This window comes from Agelaius tricolor, unplaced genomic scaffold (genome assembly GCF_023055355.1).
Source record: "Agelaius tricolor isolate 1412-34295 unplaced genomic scaffold, bAgeTri1.0.p SCAF_7, whole genome shotgun sequence".
NCBI classification, from domain to species: domain Eukaryota; kingdom Metazoa; phylum Chordata; class Aves; order Passeriformes; family Icteridae; genus Agelaius; species Agelaius tricolor.
In genome coordinates this window covers 22,146,433-22,169,485 of record NW_027269267.1, presented here as the reverse complement: position 1 = coordinate 22,169,485, position 23,053 = coordinate 22,146,433, and the positions used below count along the sequence as shown (strand labels likewise).

Sequence of the window (23,053 nt, the reverse complement as noted above, 5' to 3'; positions counted from 1 at the left end):
CCTCCATTTTTAAAATTACATAGCTGACTTGTGAATGAAATTTTATTTATTTTCCTTAAAAAAATCAAAATTATTTTAATTTTCACGAGTAGATGACAAAAGCATGGATGTTGGCATCTTACTTGCTGAAATAGATATGTTTCACTACAGCACACAAATCAAATCTGAAATCCGAGGGAAAAAATTATGTACATGTACAGTGTAAAATCCAGCTGGAATCTGAGAAGATCACTGCTGATAAAGCTGAATTTCTACATGCATGATTAACAGATAAGGACATGTTTCTTTTGATTGAAGAAAAAGGAAGATCTATATGTCTCCCTGATATAATTAAAGAGCATTACACAAATACTAAATAATTATATACCTTCAAGATTTCTTATTCCTATTGGAAAGGAGCAATCTCAAAAAAAAAAAGGCAGGCTAGGTTTTTCACCATTGTAACAAGAAAGAAACCACACACAGTTCAAAGGATTGATCAGAGTTTAAATATATCAGTGAAGTATAATTTCATACTGCTATAAACCTACTATACAAAACAAACTATATCTAGCTCCCACACATGAATAAAACCCATTGGTGAAATGACACAAGCAAGAAGAATTAGAAGTTCAACTCAAGTGCCTAATTACAAGCACCTACTGGTATTTACTCTGGTATGTCCAAGACATCCACACACATCTAATGTTAAAAAGGTAATTTGGGCACAACTCACACCTCATGGCATAAGCAGCCAGATGATGCCCTACAGCATCCCAAGTGTTTCACACTTGCACATTTCAGCAAGTGAATCCAGCCCCAGCTGCTAACCTCCATCAGGAATACAAACTGAGAACACAACAGGACATATGTGGCAGTGGCCTGTTCTAATAGTGGAAAGGAAAAGTAAGAATTCTTAACTCCTGCAATTTTGAGTAAATGCATAAATGCAATTTTGAGTAAATGCATCTTTTTATCTTTAGCTCTCATCTCTTGAAATATCTTTTATGTAGACATTATCAGCACAATGAACTGTCCATCTGCCTGCTACATTTCACTGGGAATGAGTAATATTTATTCCCTAGCCACATATCATCTTCTAGTCATTTTTATAGTGACCCTTCTTCAACATAAAAGCACAGTCAGCTCCACTGGTGTTGTTTAGAGTGTGTAAAAGCCAGCCACAATAAATACAAATAAAGTGACCAAAATGACAGAGGCACTGGATTACTCAGTTTCTGATCTGGCACAAAAATATGCTGACATGTATTCAGGAAGACCTGCAGGTCACTTGGAAACACACCACAGTGAATATATGGAGTGCATGATCTGCACTGCAGAGTCACAATTAGATGTGCAGATCTACCTAGGCTGGGGGTACAGCAAACATCAAAACAGTATGTAAGCCTCATGTTTATCACTTACACATAAAGACAGTTTAAGGCAGAAAAATTATGACTTCATGAATACAGAACTTATTTTTTTAGAAGGTTATACATCTTCTAATTGAATATTACGTTATTGTTGTTCTAAAATAATCTCTAGTTTATCAAGTAGGCATGAAACCTCCTTTTAGCCATAGCTCATCTTAATCACTAGTCTTGAGTTCTTTGTTTGAATAACCCATTTTTCTAAATAAACCATCTATAGCAGACAACTATCTTACAGTTTGTGTCAAAAGGTCAGTTTTTCACTTCCCCCTCAACATTCTTCCATTCACACTTCCATTACTATGAAAGCTAGTTTAAAAATGCCTGACTATGGTCACCCATGATGGCTAAAAGGAAAAAAAACCCAGCAGTTTTACAGCTGACCTCAAAATCACTTACAGCAGTCCAGCAAAAGTAGGGATGAGGAAGGCAGGCAACAGAAATAACCTTTTGCATAATAGCCTAACTGTTGGAGCACTAGCTCAGAAAACAAAGCTCAGTCCTTCAATCCATCCTAAGGGCCTAAGGCTGTTTTTCTAACATACCCTGACATTTTTTATGCTATTATGTTATGTGCATATATACACTTGTATACAGATAAACCATTTATATGCTTGTACATATATATATATATGTATATATAAAGCATACAGGCATTTATTTTCATATATTTACTTTTAAATGGTGTATATATAGAACTGTGTTTTACAGGCAAAAGTGTCCTTTAAAGAATGAAACTCAGGATGAGTACTAGCCAATGAATACAAATCAACCTGGAGCCTCTTGACTTAAGGGCTCATTAAAGGAATGTGCTTCAAAATGCTTAGCATTGAAAGTACACAAGGAAAAGGAATGTTCCATTCTTTACTGTAGTATTCCCCCATTCCTTCCATGAACTTGTTTAGGAAGAAAAATGAAATATAAATTTATCATCGTAGACATTCCCACTTCACTGCCACAGGAGGAAACAAGCACTGGTTTCACACATGCTCAAGTGAAACATTTGAGCCATGCCTAAATGTCAAGGCTGATGCACCCAACCAGGCAAGCTGAACCTAAAGGCAGTCTGGACCACCAAACCAAGGGAAATGCTGCTGTCATATTCATGTCTTGTACCTTTCCACTCTCATAACCAGTACCATTTAAATTCATCTTACTGCTCCCTGGAAGTTAAAGGAAGGTGAAGTATCTATTAAAATAAACATCAAGCACCAAATAATGGCTACTTCAAAATAATAAGCTACTTACAAAGAACAAGTTATTTAGTAAACCATTTTACATGATTGATAAACCATAACTTCTAAAGATACAGGAAAAAAAAATAATTGCTGAAAATTAAAATTACTGCTTCCAATTTAACTGAGTAATGATTTGTAAACCATTACATTTTTGATTAGCACTTAGAAAAACTCACTGAAAATATCCATTATTCATTTTAGTAAGGAGCAGGTATAAGACTGTTCTGGAGCTTTAATTTTTGCAAACTTACTTCTTATTTTCCCTTGTACCTGAATGTTAATATAAGTACACTCCAAGGTAGACAAACATGTTGCATTGTGATTACTTTACTAGGTCCAGAGAAACATGTTGCTGCTGGCTAATTCAGTGCTGTCAGTCTGTTTGCCCTTCTCTGATAGATCCTACCATGAATTCAAGTTACTGCTAACAGGTTTAAAAAGGAAGTAAATTTGATTCTCAAACAACAGCAGCTGTATGAAACTGTTCCCAAATGAGTATCACGTATTTCCCCCTGTGGGCTTATATTACTAGGAGAATTTTTCAATGGCAGCTACAGAGGAAGCCAATTTCTCATTTTATATGCAGAGAAACATGGTACTTCTATGGGGAGAAGAAGAAACTTCTGAACAAATTCAGAAGGCTTTTGGTTTACATTAATACAGCAGATATATCTTAATGCTATCTTGTATTCATATATACACCTTATCCTTCTTTTTTAATGCCACAGTGAAGTGAAAGAAATAGTTCACAAATAAAGCATGCAAACTTTTTCGATGTGGAGCTGTAAACAATACTCTGGCACCAATGCAAAACAACACATGAAAATGTAAAGAAAGTCTGTATTTCAATTCCAGAGCATGAGGGAATCAAACGTTGAAATACAAAGGCAATATACATGACTTAATACAAAACATTCTAAAAATGTAAAAACAGAAAAGCTATTGATTCATAGAAACTGCCTAATATGCTTTCTTAGGCTCTTAACCATTAAAGACTAAACTATGCAAACATCAGTTGATATGATGCCTGCAAAACCCTGTCTGTTGGGTGGAAATCTACAGTTTACAGAGACACAGCTTCTTAAAATGTGTATGGGGAAAGTCAAGTCAGGCAACAGTTCCACTATCATTATTATATGAGCTACTATACCATGGAAATTTATACAAGCAATGTTCTCAACCAGAGAAGCAATTACCAGCTCTGAACACCCTATCAGCTTACAGCATATTCACAAGGAAGTTAGCCTTTCACCAAGGGGGTACCTCCTCTTCTCAAGATGTTGCTGAAAACACAGAGCAGCAGTCCACTAGCCAAAGGAATGCAAAACAAGGTTTAAGAAGTTGTTTTGAATTTAGATGCTCCAAGGAACTTGTGTAAAACCACTCCCTCACAAGGTAGATGAAACCAGAAGGGTCACTGTGTTATCAAAGTCAGCAGAAGAATAACTAATTGTATCTTCTTAATTAAGAGAAGTACCTGGTTGGGCCAGGTACTCAGCCAAGTCCCAAGCTACTCTGTCATTCTCCTCCTCCTCAGTTGGACAAGGGAACGAAAATATAACAAAAGATTCACGGGTTGAGATGAGGGCAGGGAGTGATGACCCACCAGTTACCATCACAGGCTAAACAGACACAATTTGGGGAAATTATACTGAGCAGGGGAATACAAAATAACACCAAATTTTAAAAAACCTTCCTTTACACCCATCCCATCTTCCTGGGCTTAGCTTTAGTCCTAACTTCTCTACCTCCTCTCATGCAGCAGCACAGGTGAAAGAGAAGAAGGGTTGTGGTCAGTTCATCACACATCTCTGCTGCTCCTTCCTCTGCAGGAGTAGGACTCCTCCAGCACCTGGAGCATGTCCTCCCCCTCCTTCTTCACCAACCTCGATGCCTGCAGGCCTGTTTCTCTCACATATTCTATCTCTTCTGCCCTGGCTGCTGCTGTTCAGCAGGTGTTCTTCACCTTCTTAAATCTGTTATCCCAGAAGTGCTTTCACTGTCACTAATGAGCTCAGCCTTGGCCAGAGGCAGGTCTTTCTTGGATCTGGCTGGCATTGGCTCTGTCGGACATCAGGGAAGCTTCTGGCATCTTCTCACAGAATCCACCCCTGTAGCCCACCCTTCCACACAATCCCTCTGCTACCAAAACCTTGCTACACAAAGCCAAATACAAATACATACTTTCTCTGGGAAGAGCTATCTATAGGGAACATAACCTTCCTTAAACAGATATCCCAGAGCTGTTCTGTTTAACCCACAACCTAAAAGAGCAGAAATGGAAAAAAAAAAGTTGTGAAAGGGGAAAAAAGGGTCAGGAAACTTTATTCCTTCCTCAAAAAGAAACATATCATGAGGCCATAGGGAAAATTGTCTTCAGCACATCACAGGTCTCCCTTAATACCAATTTCCTTATTCTCAAAACAGTTTCATCTTTCTAAGAATATATGCATATATTCTCAAAGAGATGATATATACATACATATATATGTATATAAAGACTTGATCAAGCTGAAAATTCAAGATGTTTGACTTTCAGTGCTACATGTTTCTAAATCACTTTCTGTAATACTGTCAAAACGTCTGTTTCCTCAATAGTGGAAACATTTTAAAAGACAGAGTGACTTCAATAGGAAAAAAAAACCATTACATTTCTACTGTGGCCTTGGACAATGTTCTAAATTTATTGGTGGCAATGTGTCAAACATTACTACCACAGAGAAAGCGTAAAGAACTACAGATTAATAAAGACAATTTCTTCTGTCCACTCAAGAGTGCCTAAAATTTTTGAGGTAAATCTGTGGATGGAGTGATTTCTCTGCAGTGATAACACCAAGAGCAGAAAACCAAACATCATCAAATGGCTTGGTTTTCCAAGAGCAAGGACATTTCATCATGGCTGACTATTGTAGCAAGCTGAATTGCTGCTAGCATAGTCCAGGGTAAGGAAGCAAAAAGGATCTTTGCCTAATATCCACAGATGTTTATTCAGCCACACAGTGAGATGTTCAAGTCCCAGACAGACACACAAGGTGGATGCAGCTTTCTCTCTCCAGGGGCCTGGGGGCTGACCCTAGTCTCAGGGCAGTACAAACATGAGGGCCAATTAGGGAATGGGGGGAGTGGCTCAGGGACATAGGAACAGACACAGGAACAAGGGAAGGGCCAGTGGGGTCTAACAGCTTTTTGAGGGAAGCTTCCTGTGTCTCCCCAGACCAGGGAATGCCCCCTTAGGGTCTCCACAGACTATCTACATACAGGAGCAAAGAGACAGAAATACTGCAGAAGACCTGGTCACAATAATTATTTAATAGTTGTATACCAGGCACTTCTTATACTAACTATAGTAACTAAACTAACTAAAATACATAAAAAAGATTCAGACCTTTGAGATTCATGAGGCAAGTATGATACAGTGAACTGAAAATTATGTTTTATGAGCTGCAATGACTGTTTGTTGGAAACCTGTAGAAGAAAATTCAAACCTATAATAATATAGATACCCATAAAAGGAACTTCCAACACAACATAACAGGGAACTTCCACACAGGTGAGCCATAGGCTTCTCTGAAGATGAGTGACCAGAGCCCTCACCTCCCATGTGGGACTGAGGATCAGAATAGAGGGCTAGTTTCACAGAGTACTCAAAGGCCTCACGCAACAGCAACAGTTGTCCTGCCTCCAGACTCAGCAGTAAACCAGAGGCAAGTTGTAACTGAGTCTTAGATCAAATACAGCCTGTAGCCCAGAGAAAGACTACCCAAAGTTACAACTGTCAAAAATGGTGTTTTTTTTGTTTCCCAACCCCATTGGTAAAAGTACAGAAATACTGGAAGAGTGCAATTTGCTTTAGAATATAATCAGCTTGCTTAAGATTTCAGGATGAAACAAAACTTATACTTGGCCATAGAAACTTTTAACTAAGCCCTATTGAACCCAGTGAGAGATAGGTACATAAACCATAGAATGGAGTGGATTGAAAAGGACCCTTCAAATACAACCTATTCCAATCCCCCTGACAGGGGCAGGGACCTTCCACTAGATCAGGTTGCTCATAGCCCCACCCAACATAAAACACCTTTGTGCTTCTGAGCTGAAACACCATTTGTACTCCAGAACCTGAACCACAGGCTGGCAGATGCAGAGGCACTGAGAACACCTCATATGGCAAAAAGAATGTCTATTCACAGGAAATTAGGCCAGTCACTCAAGTGCAGTCATACTCTATCAGTACGAGGTCTTTGTAACAATATTCCCCAACAAACTGCCACTTACAGAGTTTAGTACACAATAACAGATTTTTAACAGCATTCATTTTCTTCATGAGTATTTACACACTAATTCTCAGTCCTGATGCTGAAGAGCTGCATAGTTTTCCTCCCAGTATGTATCTGAAATTTTGCTAAAAAGCTTTAGCCTCTCTGCTTACGTGTTTTAGTCTACATAGTAATACTAGTATAGAACCTACACTAGTTATTTATTAATATTAATTCTAGCTACAGTTCTATAGATAGAACTACAACTAATTTAGTTATTATATAACTAAAAACAGACTGAGTTAACTTTCATTAACTGGAAAACCTTACCAGAATACTTTAAGTTAGCCTCCTGTCATGAAAATTATTGCCCAAAATTTCTACCTCCGATCATATAAAATCTCTACTTAATATGGCAGATGCAGATTGATTAGGAAGGCTGAAAAACAATAGCAAATAGCATCAACTACAGTTCAAGTAAGACATGGAAGAAACATTTCAAAATTAAATATCTGATGCAAAATACCTGTGAAAGGATTTCAAATCACCTCAGTTTGAAACCACCCCAGGGACATTCATCTGCAAAAATCTTCATCAACCTCTATGCTGCTGTAAGGATTTAAAAATTATGGTTGCCTGCCTCAAACATTGTTACCACTGAAGGACTTTGCCCATTGTGGCAAACTGTGTAAAGAAGCAAACGCTCATCTGCAACCACTGAAGGTGTCTCCCCCAAATATACCTGCATTGATTCCTGGAACTTGGACAGTAAATTAAGCCACCTGACAGGAACTTGAGAAAAGATAAAGGTGGTACTGTTGTCTAAATGCTATCTCAAGCTAGAGAGAGGTAAAAAAAGCTGGGGGACAAGAATATATCACTGATTATGGACAAGGAAAACCAACTGAGCAACACTGCTGAAATCAGCTCAGACTAAATTCAGCAGGGGGGGATCAGAACCCACTGATTCAAGAAACCCCCTGACTCAAAACTCAGAAAAACTGGGCACGGGATTAAGTAGCATTAGAAGTGAGGGAATTATTTAACCAATAGAGTAAGACAACTATGTAGCCAATGAACACCAATTCCTTTGTTTGCTAAAATGTATAAATAGTGAAAATTTTTCAACAGCTTCGGGACCCTCACCACTAAGAAGCCCAGAGTGAAGAAGGACCAATGGGATGCTGCTGGACCCATGGGTGGTGACTATATTCTGCTTAATCTGTCTGTTGGTCTGTCTGTCTCTCCCTCCTCTCTTTTTTTAATCTTTCTACCTCACATTTTACTGTTAAACAAAATCCATACTATTAATTTGGGTGTATGATCCTGCTTGCACCTTAATTCGGATAGAGGCATCTCTCAATAATGAGATCTTAACAACTGCACACAATTATTTTATTGTAGTAGAAGTGACATAGAAAACATTTAAAAGTTTGGCACATGTCAGGTACCTAAAGGCTGAAGTACTGGATTCAGCGCTCGCTTTCAAGTAAAATATTTCAGCTTTTGAAGCTTTTCTGAGAGTGTCCCTTTCTTGGCAAAGAGGAGATGATCAAGAAATCTTAACTCCCATGCTTGAGTCAAACTGACCTTGTATTATTTTAGCACATTATCAAAACTTTAAAGAAGCATAAGGTCTTTGAACATCAAAATGCATTAACCTAAATACTACCATCTCTTGTTTAAAAAGGGAAAAATAATAAAACAGTATCAGAGATGTTTTATAAGAAGACATAAAACTTATATACAGTACAATCCTGAAAGAATACTGTAATTACAAAAAGGTTCAGAGAGAGAATCTCACTGACATGTCAGTGAACCCAATTCACATGAGGAGTACAGGAGAAATGGAAACCTGGAAGGACATTCTCTGACAGTAGCTATTAGGGTTATATTTTTAGGTATCTCAAAGGGGAGAGGCTGAATCTTCTTTTGCTAGAGAGTGGTTCTGGGCATAATGGAAATACTACCTTATGACTCTCTTTTGAGTGTGACAGCTTAGAGTTACAAGAAACACTGCTGTGTATCCTACTAAATGAAAAAATGTGTTCAGAGACTCAAAGAGTGCAAGAAATTTCAGTCCATCATTTCATTCTTCCATATGAGTAATGTGATAAAAATAAAAAGAGATACTGAGAATTGAACTAGAAGTCATTCCACTTTCCCTCAATCTTTCTTTCCTTCTGCCTCAGTTCTGCAAGCTGAGGTCAAAGTTTACATCTTGAGACACAAACAGCTTCACTCTCCAGTGGCTGAAATTTAATAAGCCTGACACAGGAGTTACTACGCTGGGGTGTTCTTAGTTTTACTGTAACATTGCTTGCAAAAGACAGGCTGGTAATTTATATGCTCAATAAGCAGATAGAAGAGATTTGTTTACTTTATTTACAAAAATAGCCTAAACTTCCTTCACTCTATCTGAAAAACAAAGAAGGAAAAAAATCCAGTACCCTTCCTCCCACAATCAGCAAAAGGAAAAGCGTCTGATTTATTTGTTGAATACATTCAACTGAGCCACTGAACTAATGACTTTTAGATTAAAAGTCCTATAATTTTTGACCCATTATGTTTTTAAACTGTTAGAATACATCCTAGGCATATAGTTAGAGCTGCATAACCAGTAAAACAGGGTAACTTACATGTTTTCTAAATGTAAGGAATAAATAACTATGAGGTGTGCAAGTTCACAGCTGGTCACCCAAAGACCTTTCTTTTCTGCAAGACCTGCACACACTCTAGGCCACATCTTCCTAACAACCTCTGGGAAGTAGTTTTCAAAGAGATTAAAAACTTTGCACAAAAATGCAAACCTGGTAATCAACAAGCAGAAATACCTTTTTTCTTCTATTTTCTGAAAAGCAAATCTAACCATTAATAAGAGAATCCAATTGTATAGAACATTGCAATCAGAGAAAAGAGAACTACACACTGCTGACTACAGCTACTGTCTACACCTTCTAATACAAAGGGTTGCTTTAGTCATTGACCTTGTCATAAGCAAAGAGATTGGAGATTTTGTCCTTGTGTTAGGTTGACACAGACCATGGTGGTATTGCTACAGGGCTCTCATAATTTCTGTTATGAACTCGTATTCTATACAACTTAAATTTTTTTCCACTAACAAATAAAATTGAAATTACACAAAAAAAAAAAAAAAAAAGCTGTTTTCTTTAGGAGAGGGATTTTTTTCTTCTCACTACTCTCTATCCTAATTATTAATTACAGAAAACCTAGCATATCTCTTGAGATTTTAACTCCCTACACTGGACTCACAGAGGAGCTTAAGTAGCTCTTGAACTGGAAATAGGAAGCATTTACACTGTCAGTAGTAAAGCAATTAAATTGCATCATCATCATCATTATTCTGTGAAAAAATAATTTCTTTGGTAGTCTGCAATTGTTTCCAAGGCTCCACTATAGACAATTAAAGTGGGTAATACATTTTCCATAATTAGACTGCCATTAAGTACAGTTATACAATAGCTGTAATCATAGATAATTGTAAATTATTTTTTTGAATATATGATTTACGCTTCTGGGCTTACATTATCAATGCCACTTCTTTATGGATTGAAGGAAGGGAGTAGCTACTGTTATATAAACTACAGCACATTGTAACCAATTCCTTTACTTTTACCCATGGAAAGTCCAGTACCTGTAAGGTACTCCATATTACACATTTGATATCCTACATCACCTAGGTATTGGGCACTTTGTAACCAGTCATAACACAATCTTTCTGAATTATGTACTTATATGGTGCTCTCCTCTAAGAAAAAGAATGGCAAAAAGAATAGGGGATTTGGGAAAAGTTATTTATATGCACTATCAAATCAGCTGCCAAGTCAAGATGACTCAGATAAAATGAGAATTTCAAGATGGTAGTGAGAATAATTTCTAGGAAAATCAGATCAAATCTCAGGGTTTTTTTGTAACCTAACAACTTAGAATTTTATCTTGTTACTGTTAAATCCATATACTCACCAACTACTCTTTAAAACAAGTTGCAAAATAAAGGGGAATAGTTCATTTCTATTTTGGAAAAGACAAAGCCATGATAAACAGTAAACTATGCAAAATGAACTCTGAATCAAACATTCCAAGAAATTAAATTTTGCAATACTCTAGAATTTGCAATAAACTGACACATAAAACGTTTGACATTTTAGAACACACAAAACCAGAACAGCAACACTACTTCTTGCTCTTTACTCCTAGATACCTTCATCCATGAAAAACGAAAACATTTAAATTAAAAATGGTAAAAGGGTAAATATAATAAAAATATGATCTACAACAATAATAACAGTGAAAGTTATTAGGCAGCAGAATAGCAATTAGATAGACTACAATACCTTAGTGGCCCAAATACTTTCATTTTCCTGAGACATGTTCCCCATGAAACACTGTTTTTAATTTTTAAAGACTAGAAATTTATTACATTGTGATAAGCTCTTTATGGCTCCATCTCCCCTGAGCCATAAAGCAAAGAACACTTTGTTAGTCCAGTAATAATATAATGCTATAGAGAAGACTCAGTCCTAGCATGAAAAGATCCACCATTTTACATGGTGCAATTTTTTGTAATAATGATCTTGTAGCAGAACACTGACTGTATCCAAGGTTATGTCACTTTACAGGCATGCATGAGTATACTCTTCTTCCCTGGAGAGACAGGTCAAAGGAGGTTCCTATATGTAAATTACAAAACAAGCAAAGAAAAATATCTTTACCATAGAACAATTTATTCAAAAGAAATATGTCTCAGTATACTCATGCTCCACCTTAAGCCATTAATTTCTCGTACTTCAAACCTTCTGATACACTATAATCCTATTTTTTTTTTCATTAAACACACATCATCTTTTACTTCATTCTTCTAGTACTAGTACAATTTTTTTCCTCTTGCTTAGAAATGTTCCCAAATGACCAGTACCAGTGTCAAAACTCATAAAACATCCCAATCCATAAAATATAATCCCACTTATTACTGGTCAGTAATCAAATAAAGGTATATTCTATTCGTTTGAATAGGTACTCTGTTTAAGCTTACATTGCACACAAATGGAGCAATTAAAGCAGAGGATAATTTTGAAGACACATTGTTTCAAAAGATGCCCTGACATAAACAGGCTATTTTATGTATACAGTGGCACTGGTACTGTGAGAAGAGAGCCTGAGTGAACTCCTATCTATGCACAGCTGCCAGTCCATGCCCAGGGCTGAGCAGGCTGGCAGCAAAGCCAGCGAGTGCAGCACGTGCGAGCACAGGGCTGCTGCAAAGGGCGAGCACGAGCCCGTCCTGTGGAGAGCAAAGGTGACACGGGGCCCTATTACAGCAGGTCAGAGAGCACACATTAATGAGCTGGAAGAATGAGACACTCTAACACTGCCCATATTATATAATGACAAAGGTCATGAGCACATTCACAGAGATGTTAGACAGAAAGACTGGACTGACAAATACTAAGTAAAGTGGGCTTTCCTCTTAAATGCCTTGCATTACCCTGAGGCAAACTGCATGTGAAATTTATCCAAAAGAACCACACACAGGCAGAGGCAATCCAAAAACAAGCAGCAGAGAAAAAAGCAGTGTTTGGAATGCTAACCCATAACTGGTGCCCTGTAATGACTGAAGCATAGAATCAGACTGGGAGGGAATCTGAATCCTTTATTCAAAAAAATGAGCTGGTTTTATACACTTTTTCAAGGCACAGCATTCCCTTACATGGTAATTCTCACTACCATGATGTGGCAACATGGGATAGGTGACTTATCCCATGTTGCCACATCAGCAACACTTTCTAAATGTCCTTCTATGGAGTGATCATGTGCAGTTCACCTGTCAGCTTCTGCCAGGCTCCTCTCTGTAGGGCTCTGCTGTGTGGCACCTCCTCCCCCAAGGTCAGGTGGAGACAGCCTCTCTGTGCCCCCCTGTGCTCCTCTCTGCCCCCCTGGGCTCCTTTGTGCCCCCCTGGGCTCCTCTGTGCCACCATGGCATTCTGCGGGGATGCGCCACAGCCGGTAACTGAGTTCTATCCTATCTCTTCCCACTGTGCCCAAATGAAATCATTCAAGAGCTAGAAATAAACTTGCTTCATGAGACACAGTCTATTAGTACTTATTTGATGGCTTTTACAAAAATATGTCACATGTCATATGTCATACTTTTCTTCCTCTTTCTCTAAAGAGAGAGAGGAAGTAAAGTAAGAATACATTTTAACAAGAAACCAGCTATTATATATAACAATAGCCTGGAAAAGTACATGAGAAAGAGCAATGTATGCTTAGATGAAAGTTTTTCCAAGATGCAGCATCATATATACTACCAAACTATTACTGAATATAGTATTCATTATAAGAAAAATAAAAATATTATTAAAAGCTGCACAAGAACAGAAAACATAAATGGAGACAGCAACAATTGACACTGTCAACAGGTATGCAACCCTTCAAGAAACAAAATACTGATTAAAAAAGGAAGTTCAAAAAAGTTTTCAGCCATCAAAAAAACAGAGCCACAAAAGATACATTCTTCACCAGTTATTGAAGCAAAAACCAGTGATTAAAAATAGAGGATGGTTTTCCCCTAAGTACCAAAAAAAATCTTGATGAAGGTTAGCACTACCTCAACAAACCTTAAGTCAGAACAATGATTTTCTTCTTATTATTATCAAAGGGGACAAAAAGGGATAAGTCAAGGTCAGGAGCCTCTGAGAGAACCATTTTAAGCCACAAAAAATTTTTGGTTATATAATTCTCAGTAGTCTTGTGAAAGAAATTAGTATCGATACAAAGATGTACATAAACACATAAGAGGAGCAGCAACAATCATTAGCAGTATCTACTTCATGCCAGAGATGTCCATAATGAATGCAATAGAGTTTGAGAGGAGAAGATATTTGGCTTAATTGCTTCTGTATTTTTAGTTAATATAGTTCCTGGTCTTAAAAAGAGCAATAGTCATAGTGTGAAAATTATCTCCATTAAGGTCTGTTGCCAATAAAAAAAGAAAAAAAGTTAAAAATAATAGCAACCACAATCACCCTTCCTCTTCCTCCATTAGAAGTGTAAATGCCAGTATTCAAGAGCAGGATTGTGTCTCAGAGATAATATACCAGCAGAATTCAGAGATCAGAAACTGCCCTGCCCAAATTAAAATGTTCTGAAAAATTCCACTCTCAAGAGCTCAATTAGGCAACTCACAACAAGGCTACATGAATGAATTGCAGCTACTCAGAACAAGAGCTGCAGAACTGGGTCCAAGATGGAACAGAGTGTAACTATTGCCAGTATGTAGAATAATAAAACCAGGGATGTTAATGCTGTTTTTCTTCTTAAGTATGAAGAAAATTGGAATACAGCAGCTAGAAATTGTGTTATTATAATGGAAAATTCTATGCACCTTTTCTTTGTGTGAAATTCTATTCCATTTATGACACCTTATTATTTACATTCAAAGCAAAATAATTGGAACTTTATACACATGCCAGTTTACGTATGCAACAAATCCTTATCATCTACAAACAGATTTGAAAATCCTCTTTTAGGTATAGGAAGAGACTAATTTTTATAAATGGTCTAACTGCTGTATGCACCTCTAAAATCACTAAACAGAACCTCTACATTCCCAGCATTTTCAAAACATACCTCTCCACTTACTACAGGCTCTCTATGCAATTGCAAGTGTGTAACAGTCAGAAAACAAAAGCCACATGGGAAATTGGAAAACTCTATGGATTAACTGTTTGGCATGTGATTTCTCTGGGTTTTTTTTCCTTACTTTATAACCAAATGTTTTGGGTCTGGGGCAGCTCATAAATAAGCGCCAAAAATACACTGCATTTGTGTGTAATTCCTGTACAACACTAAAATCAAATCATGGATCTTTCAGCTTGGGAGCATTCCTTGGTCAATTTCTCAAGGAAAAAAAAAAATCATTGTTAATGCTGCCCATGGAATTTTGAAATGTGGTAGCCACTACAGAAATCAAAACCAAAACTCACAAAAAAACCCCCTGCTGAATGCTGAAATTACTCTGATTCTGGATTATTCTAACCACAAACAACAAGCAACCATGTGGATAGGCAATTCACAAATCAATCAAGGGAATAACAGAAGTCAGGCTCTGGGTTAGTATGTTTGTTATGTTCTTGCCAAAATTTTTCTTGCTGTTAAATTAAAATGTTAGCTTTCAAGCATATGACAAATCTTATTTACTGTATTTATGGTTAGTTAATTCTCAATGAGGAGCTATTTTACTTAAGTCCAAGTTTTGCTCATGAAGCATCTATAGGGTATTCTAATCCAATAATATCCTTAATCTCTTTAGTTTTGCAACAAATTTCAAATACTGAACACAGGGGCAAGAGAGTATTTTCCCTTCCCTCTTTGTTCCCAAAATCAGATGGAAAGTGAGAATGACAAGAAAGTAAGTTTCCACTACATAGAAGCAGAAAATAGGCTTACAAAGATTGCCAGGTTATAGCCTAAGAAGATTAATTCCTGCACTTAAGGCATAACATAGACCAATCTAGAGAGGACTGATGTTTAATGGAATTGGTGTTATTTGCTTGGATGCACAAAAAATAGGAAGCTGTTTTAAATAAGAGACAGCATGCACATAAGCAAACTCCAGCATGGAACTCTCATCAGTTTTCTTGTAACAGCCATCTCCTAGGCAACGTGCAATAAAATGAAAGTAAGAGTACATTTTTGACTTCTGACCTTTTGACAATGAGTAGGTAACAATGGGGAGAAAGAAAATATGCTGAAATTCTTGTGAATCTCACAACACTACAACAAATACAACTGCAAGCTAATTTCTTCTATATTTTAGACCAGAGATGACCTGTCTGGCCAGCCATGCAGAAGTGTCTTAGAAGTGGCACAAAACACAGAGGTCTTCACACAAAGGAGACAGTGGCTATAAAAACAGCAACTTCTGATCCCAATTGCCTTTACTAGTTTTCATCCCTCTGGAAATGGTCACAAGCTGGCATACCTGTGCCTGTGCAGTCGAACATGACTTTGAGTTATGGTGAAGGTATCTTGTAAAACTAAGCTGCTCCAGGAACCATCTCTCATATTTGAACACACTGATTTATCTCACATAATGATACTCTTTTCCAACACTAAGGGGCACTGACAAGAATAATAATTTACATAAAACAAGCCCTACTCCTAGGAGAAATTTAAACAAAAATAAACACATGACTAAACTTCCTATACTAAAGTGTCATGGTCTTTGCACATTAGTTTAGCTCTAGTTCAGCTTTAAGCACAACGCTAAGAAATATCTTATCTTTGCAGCCATTTTCCTAAGTTCATTTGTCAGTTGGGAAAGGTTAGTATTACATGTTATTGATATATATTATAATATTGGCTTTTTGCAAATATTAAAATAGGTTTTATATGTGTGGTATTAAAGCAACTTTTTTATAAAGATATAGTTTGTATTTCTGTTGTTAATTAAGCTTAGACATAGTAGTGAAATAGCTGTTTGTGTTAAAATGCCTGCTTGGATGGGATAACATCCAATGAACACAGGATAAGGACACCTGCTACAGATATGCCAACTATCAGCACTCACCATTTGAAGAAAGTATGGACCAAGGCCCAAACTAGAAGTGATAAAGGAGCCAGAACCACAGCCATGAAAAATACATGCTCTAAAAAGGCAGACCCAAGGAGAAGCCATGTAAAATAGTTCCTGGAAAATGTCAACTAGTTTATGGATATGCATAGGGGTCTAAGAACATGCAACAAGCTGATGTAAGGGAAAAGGTATTTAAGGCGTATCCCTGAAGGTGACTTTCTTATATGAGTGCCAAGATGCACCTGGCCATAATAACCTTTGCTTTATGGTCCTGATCTCCTATCATCCTTTAATAAACTTTTTAATTTTTACAAGAGAGTGAACGTGTTTTTCACATTACACATGTAGCTTGTAGAGAATTTTAAATGTCTTCAGCCCAAGTTTAAGCACAGATCATCAAAGGCAACATTCAATCCTATTTATGTTTTAGTAGTAGGGTAGCTATTGGCTACAATTATATAACAAAACTACTTGTCATTGTTTAAAAAGAAACCTATGCAGTAAGTTTATATGATAGATCCTGGGGAGCATTACTCTAGTTTTGTATTTTGCACAAGTTAAATAGATTTTTCCTTCTCTATCTTTAGCATTGACTTTTTATGTTCTACAATATGCTAAAATGTCAAGATCCAAACTGTACAACTGTAACAACAGAATTTATTTAGGAATCAAATATCTCAAGTTTCTGTTGTTGTTATTCTTATTATCTGTTAACCCCGTACTATGTGTTGGATAAGTGCATAACTAGGTTTAATATTTTTAATGTTATTAAATATTTAATTAATTATATTAAATTAATTTATTAGTATAATTAATTATTTAATTAATATTTAAAATAGTTTAACATTTTTAACTAGACCACACACTAGCAGTTAGAACAGTAGTCTTCTGTAGGAACAGGTTACCATGTTTCAAGAGAAAGCAATCTACTATTCTGAGCATTTAATGTAATTACTTGTAGGAAATCAAATAGAAATTTAACTTAAGAAATGTAATGCCTTAATTGAAGTGCTGGGAGGTTTTGTTGTGGTTTTTTTTGTTGTTGTTTCGGGTGTTTTTTTTGAGAAAGCACAGCAGTACAACAAAAATTAAGATGTAGTTATCCCTGTTCCTCTGGTTTCTACTACACAGTGCACCACTAAGCAACTATGATAATTAATGAAGCTGCATGAGAGGATGATCAGTCACTGGAACCGGCTTCCCCAAGCAGTCATCATGGCACCAAGGCTGTCAGAGTTCAAGGAGCATTTGGACAAGGCTCTTAGTCTTCTGTTCTAGTTTTCAGAAGTCTGCAAGGAGCTGGACTCAATGATCCTTATGCTTTGGGAAGAGATGGGTGGAGTTGAGCTGCAGTCTGTGGCATGCACCTGCAGAAGCACATGGCAGCACAGAGCTGACCTGACCTTGGGAGGAGGCATCACACGACAGACCCCTATGGAGAGGAGCCTGCTGGAAGCTGACAGACGGGTGAACAGCGCGTGATCACCCCTAAGATTTGATCCAAGAGCTCAAAGGGAAAGATTAGGCAATAAAAAAAAGGAAGGGTAGATTGCATTGATTAGAAATGCAGAAAAAGGAGGCTGACAGACGAGTGAACAGTGCGTGATCACCCCTAAGATTCCATCCAAGAGCTCAAAGGGAAAGATTAGGTAATAAAAAAAAAAAAGGAAGAGTAGATTGCATTGATTAGAAATGCAAAAAAAACCTGGTGTTAGATAACCTTTGAAACAATGATACAGAAGGACTCTGAATGAAAGGGTTGAAGGACTTCCACAGGCAGCTCAGAGGCAGTAACTTCTGCGTTGAAAGTAAGCTGATACATCAAGGTGCAACTCAAGGACAACTTAATCAGCCTCAATTATGTTAGAGGGAGGGGGAAGATAAAATATCAGTTGATCAGACTTAGCAACACTTCCACACAGACAAGGATTCGCAGTAAAGTATAGGCTGCAGGTTTTATAGGGTAACACTTGGATTGTTTCCAAAGTCAAGAACCTTGTGAATGCCTCCGACCTCATTTAAGGACTTTATACTCACAAAGATTTTGGAAATCTTTCTATCAGAAGATAGAAAGATTATCTTCCTTAATCAGAAGCAAGTATGTCAATTACAGAAAGCAAGTTCATGGCATGTTACATCTGATGAATTTAATGCTCAATTTTTCTCATTTATAGATCAATTTATATTTGTTCTATAAAATCAGTAGGGTTTAGGTGAAAACATCTAAAAATAGTCATGTACATTTGCAGACACTGCTTTATTCAGAAAAAGTTTTGCAAAACCTGAAGCTTCAGATTCTAAAAATTGCAATCAAATTTCTAATTTTTTATTCTAAACTATGCAATCACCCAACCACTCAAAAAAGTAGTTTATATCACTCAATAGATATTCAATACCAAAACTCTTATTTGTACTCTTTGAAAGGAAGTACATTTGGGCCATTTCTGTAGCTTCTTGAAATACGTATGTTAATCATTTTATCACCTCCAATGAACATTATGCGGCACATTAAAAATTTAATAAGAAAATTACGGGGTTCTTATGTAGGATAACATCAATATGAACATTTGTCTCATTCAGAATATTTACAGTTGGCACATTGGGCAGAGGGAATCTAATTTGTGTATGCCTTTTATCACTCTTTCCCCCAAATTATTCCAAATTTCTTGAAACATTTAGAAACCTTGGGAAAGTCCAAGCAGTCTCCTGCCTGCCTTTTTGCCTCCCAAGGGTCACTGCTCATCATGAAACAAACAGGCTCACCAAGAATGTTAAATGTTTCATAGAATTCAGAAGCTGAAACATACTGAAGTCCTCTGAAATGAAGTGCATATAATGAAAATCACCAAGGTAGTGTCACTTTTACTACTTAGTACTGGAAGATACTTGAAGAGTATTTTCAGTCTATTTCCTTGAAGCTGAAAGATTTCTGAAATACAATACATACTTTATGTGTAACTTTTTAAAATAGAAGAAATCACATATATGTATCATTACCAATACTGTCCTGTTAAGGTGACTATTGTCTGTGTGAAGGAGATTTACAGCTTCTGACAAAGAGCAGTAGTAACTAAAAAAAGCTTTCCTGAAACTTCTAAGAACAAAATTAAAATAATTGGTTCTAGATAATAGGATTACACAATTACACACACACAGACACACACACATATACATATGTGTGTGTGTGTGTGTATCCCCAGGCTATTTGAGACTCCAGTGATGAAGTTGAAAATGCAGCTAAAATCTAAATGCAACTCAATCACTGTTTTGCATAGCACAGTCATTTTTGTTTTAGAAGGTAAATGTGGATCACATTCACCTCTTACAGCCCTGAGGAAGGGAAAAGTGAGCATTTCTTGGAAATACAGTGTAATTCAACAGACTTCAGAGCAGTCTTCTCAGAAACTGCAACAATTCATGTTTTGCAGAAAGAAGGCACACACCTCCAGTTCACACCTTTTAGGAATTCACCTATATCCAGAACTGCTTCCTATGTGATAACTCACAATAACTATTTCAATAACTAAGTCACATGCCAAAATATCCCATTATTCCTCACCAGAGGGTCCTGATACAGTGAATAGTTAAGAGCAGACTTAAAAACTGTCCTAGTTATAGCGACTGTTCAAACACCAAGACCTAACCGAGCTGCAGCACGGGAAGCATCAAGCTATAGAGTAACCCTGCAAAGCAGAAAGTCTACTGATACCAAAGCTAAGGGAAAACTATCAGAGTGCTGTCCAGGCTCATCAGTTGGAGAAGGTAGCCCTACACGCTGCCGAGCGCTGTCCAGCTCTCCGAGACGCGCTGCTCCCGGCCTTCGGCAGGGCACAGCCCGGGGGTCCCTGAGCCCCAGGCTGCCTGCCCGTCCTGCTCCCTACCCGCTTTCCCTGGCTGCCAGCCGCAGCCTGCCCCTCACCGCTCTCCCCACAGCCACCCCAGCCTCGCTCAGCCCTCCGCCAGCCAGAGCGAGTACCCCGCTCACGCTCAGCCCCTGGTCTGTTACTTCAAGGCCAAATCTGCCCCCGAAAGGCAGCAAATAGCGGAAGCAGGAGAAGGAATTAACTCGTTTCCTGTTGCTTTAATCCCTTCATTCTCGTTTTAGCAGCGCTGCCCGGGGCGTTCTGGCTGCTCGCCCGGAGCGAGGCCGTGAACGAGCAGCCACAGCCTGGGCTGCTCCGACCGCGGGAGGCGGAGGGGAGGGGAAAGGGAAGGGAAAGAGGCTGCCCGCCGCCAGCCACGGCCCCTCGCAGTCGGGGCGGGCGGGCCGGGCCCGGCGGCACGGTGGAACCCACCGCCGCGGGGCGGAGCGGAGCGGGGACCTGGCCGTGCAGGGGAGAGGGGTTCAGGCTACGCACCCAGCAGCAGCCCGTCCATGTCAAAGATCAGGTGAGTGACCGGGCGCAGCGCGGCCGCCGAGGAGGAAGCGGCCATGGCGAGGCAGAGCAACCGGAGTGCAGCAGGAGCAGAGGCAGATGGGGCCCTCGCGGTGCGAGACTGGCCAGGCCGGAAACCTAACGGGGAGGTCGGAGTAGGGCGGCGGTTTATAGCGGCACCCGGGGCGGGCCGGGCCGGGCCGGGCTGGGCCTGCCGGACCTTTGTTCTGTCTTGTTCTACTTTTTAAACAAAGTCCATTTCTCTTCTTGGGGCCTCTTATCTTGCAGAATAGCACTTCTTGCCCAGAGAGGTTGTGAAGTCTCCCTCTCTGGAAATATTCAACAACCATCTGGATGCAGTTCTGTTCTGTGTGCTCTGGGATGACCCTGCAGGGAGGTTGGCCCAGACGACCCATGGTGGTCCCTTGCAACCAGACTTATTTTGTGATTCCTAAATCCTGTTTGGTGCTGCTGGCGGGAAATACAGAACATGACATCAAGTTGACTTGTTAGCCATTGTCTCTTCTGCATGCCTGTGTAGAGATTTACAGGGGTACTATTCCACTAGACTATAGTTGAAACAAAAAGATGTAAATCTCTATGAAACTGTGAGGAAGGAGTAAATCTATCTCTTACAGGTTGCTGAGTGCAAGAATGGTTAATTGAAAGCTGGTTTGGGTGTTGTAAGTTTTTTTTCTGAAACATTCAAGAAGTTCTGAAGTTCAAGAAACAAGACTGTTCTTAAGTTGAAACAAAATCTTCCTGCATGGACACATCATCTGATTTTTACTGGGCAGCTGGGAGGGAAAGAGGGCACCTACCTCATCAGTTTTCCCTTTTGTATTTTTTCATGCAGGTAACTCTCCACTGGGCATCAAGATCACTGAGGCACCAGTTTCAGAGGCAGACATGAAAAGAGCTGTATCAGGCTCCCAAGGTGACATACTGGCTGGAAGATGTGTACTGCTATGCCATTCTGTGTGAGGACACTGGTTAGTTGCAGCTTCACGTAGGGGGAGTCCTGTCTCATTTGTAGGTAGGCCTTACAGCAATTCCTTTTTCCTAACAGTGCCTTCATTTGAATTGGCAATGTTTCACCATTTTAGCAAGTTAGTGGGGGCTTTTAAAGCCTTAACTTAACACCTATAGCTAGGTGTCACATAGCTATATTTGAATTTTAATTTAGGCTTGTTAAGCATCTTACCTAGCCCCAAAGCCTATCCCTTGCAAGTACATTCACCTGACATATATGTGAAATGTAGACACAGAATTCTCCTGACACCTTCTCCTATTCGTGAAATAAGACAAATAAAACATCCTTGGCCTTTACTTGTACCTTTTGAATAATAAAACTTGACTTTCAAACAACAGTTTTTGAGTTTTGGGTTGGTTTTCTCTTTTTTATCTTGTCTCATTCTGTAATGATAATGCTGCTTAGGCCCTGTCTGTGTAGGCTAGGAAAAGGAATGTGTGCAGTACCTTCAATGTCTTTTAAAAATTCCATGTGTAGTTGTGAAATTGATTCCTGTGTAGGTTTAAGAAAATGGCTCCTGAGCTTTGAGGAGGTTTTTTTGTAACCTTACAATATATGAGTATTAAAAATGCCCATGGCTGTTTTGTGTCTGCAATAAACACTGTGCAACAAGTCAATATTCCAGTTTTGTTTTCAGCAAACATTTATAGTTTCTTTTGTAGCACACTTAGGTGGGAGCATAGCTAGAATCAATAGGGGTAAAATCATAAATACAGTAGGTCAAAAAAGGTGTTAACCTCTTAAAGGGAATTTAAAAAATAGTAATTTCAATAGTTATAATGGTAGTGTTATGCTGTCTTAAGAAAGAATGTGATTCTGCTGTAAGAGACAAATATTTAAAGAGGATGGGTAATGATGTTGTATGACAGTGTTACCTGAGGTACGTTTATTAACTTTCTAATTAGCAAATATTATAAAAATCTGTTTTTTAATTGTACGTATGGTGAGGGAGTAATACCTTTATTTGTTACTCAACAGATGTAGCTTTTTCTTGTTACCTTGATTTATTGTTCTAATTAGAAAAAAGTGTTTGATCATAACTTCCATTGCTTCTAGCTCCTAAAAAGGGGAAAAATCACTATTTTTAGCATGTAAATTCCCAATTTGTATGAGAAAATGAGGGTTTTGCAAAACTTGTGAGTA

The 23,053-nt window shown here is 38.3% G+C and overlaps 2 protein-coding genes across 6 annotated transcripts in view; one reads left to right on the top strand and one right to left on the bottom strand.

Moving 5' to 3' along the window:
- Positions 1–21,039, bottom strand: part of PUDP (pseudouridine 5'-phosphatase) — a 62,037-nt gene extending 40,998 nt beyond the window's left edge. The window contains exon 1 of one of the 2 annotated variants that reach the window (XM_071430582.1): positions 20,860–21,039. In XM_071430582.1, coding sequence (XP_071286683.1) covers positions 20,860–20,935 — 76 coding nt within the window. In that variant the 5' untranslated portion in view covers positions 20,936–21,039. Of the gene's footprint in view, positions 1–20,567; positions 20,681–20,859 lie in introns of those variants that run through there. The other variant, XM_071430583.1, reaches the window with a different exon arrangement.
- The window catches only part of STS (steroid sulfatase), a 107,133-nt gene continuing 104,832 nt past the window's right edge, over positions 20,753–23,053 (top strand). For 3 of the 4 annotated variants that reach the window (XM_071430581.1, XM_071430578.1, XM_071430579.1), the window contains exons 1-2: positions 20,753–20,890; positions 21,734–21,913. The gene's annotated coding sequence lies outside the window, so the exon portion shown is untranslated. The remainder of the gene's footprint in view (positions 20,891–21,733; positions 21,914–23,053) is intronic. The other variant, XM_071430580.1, reaches the window with a different exon arrangement.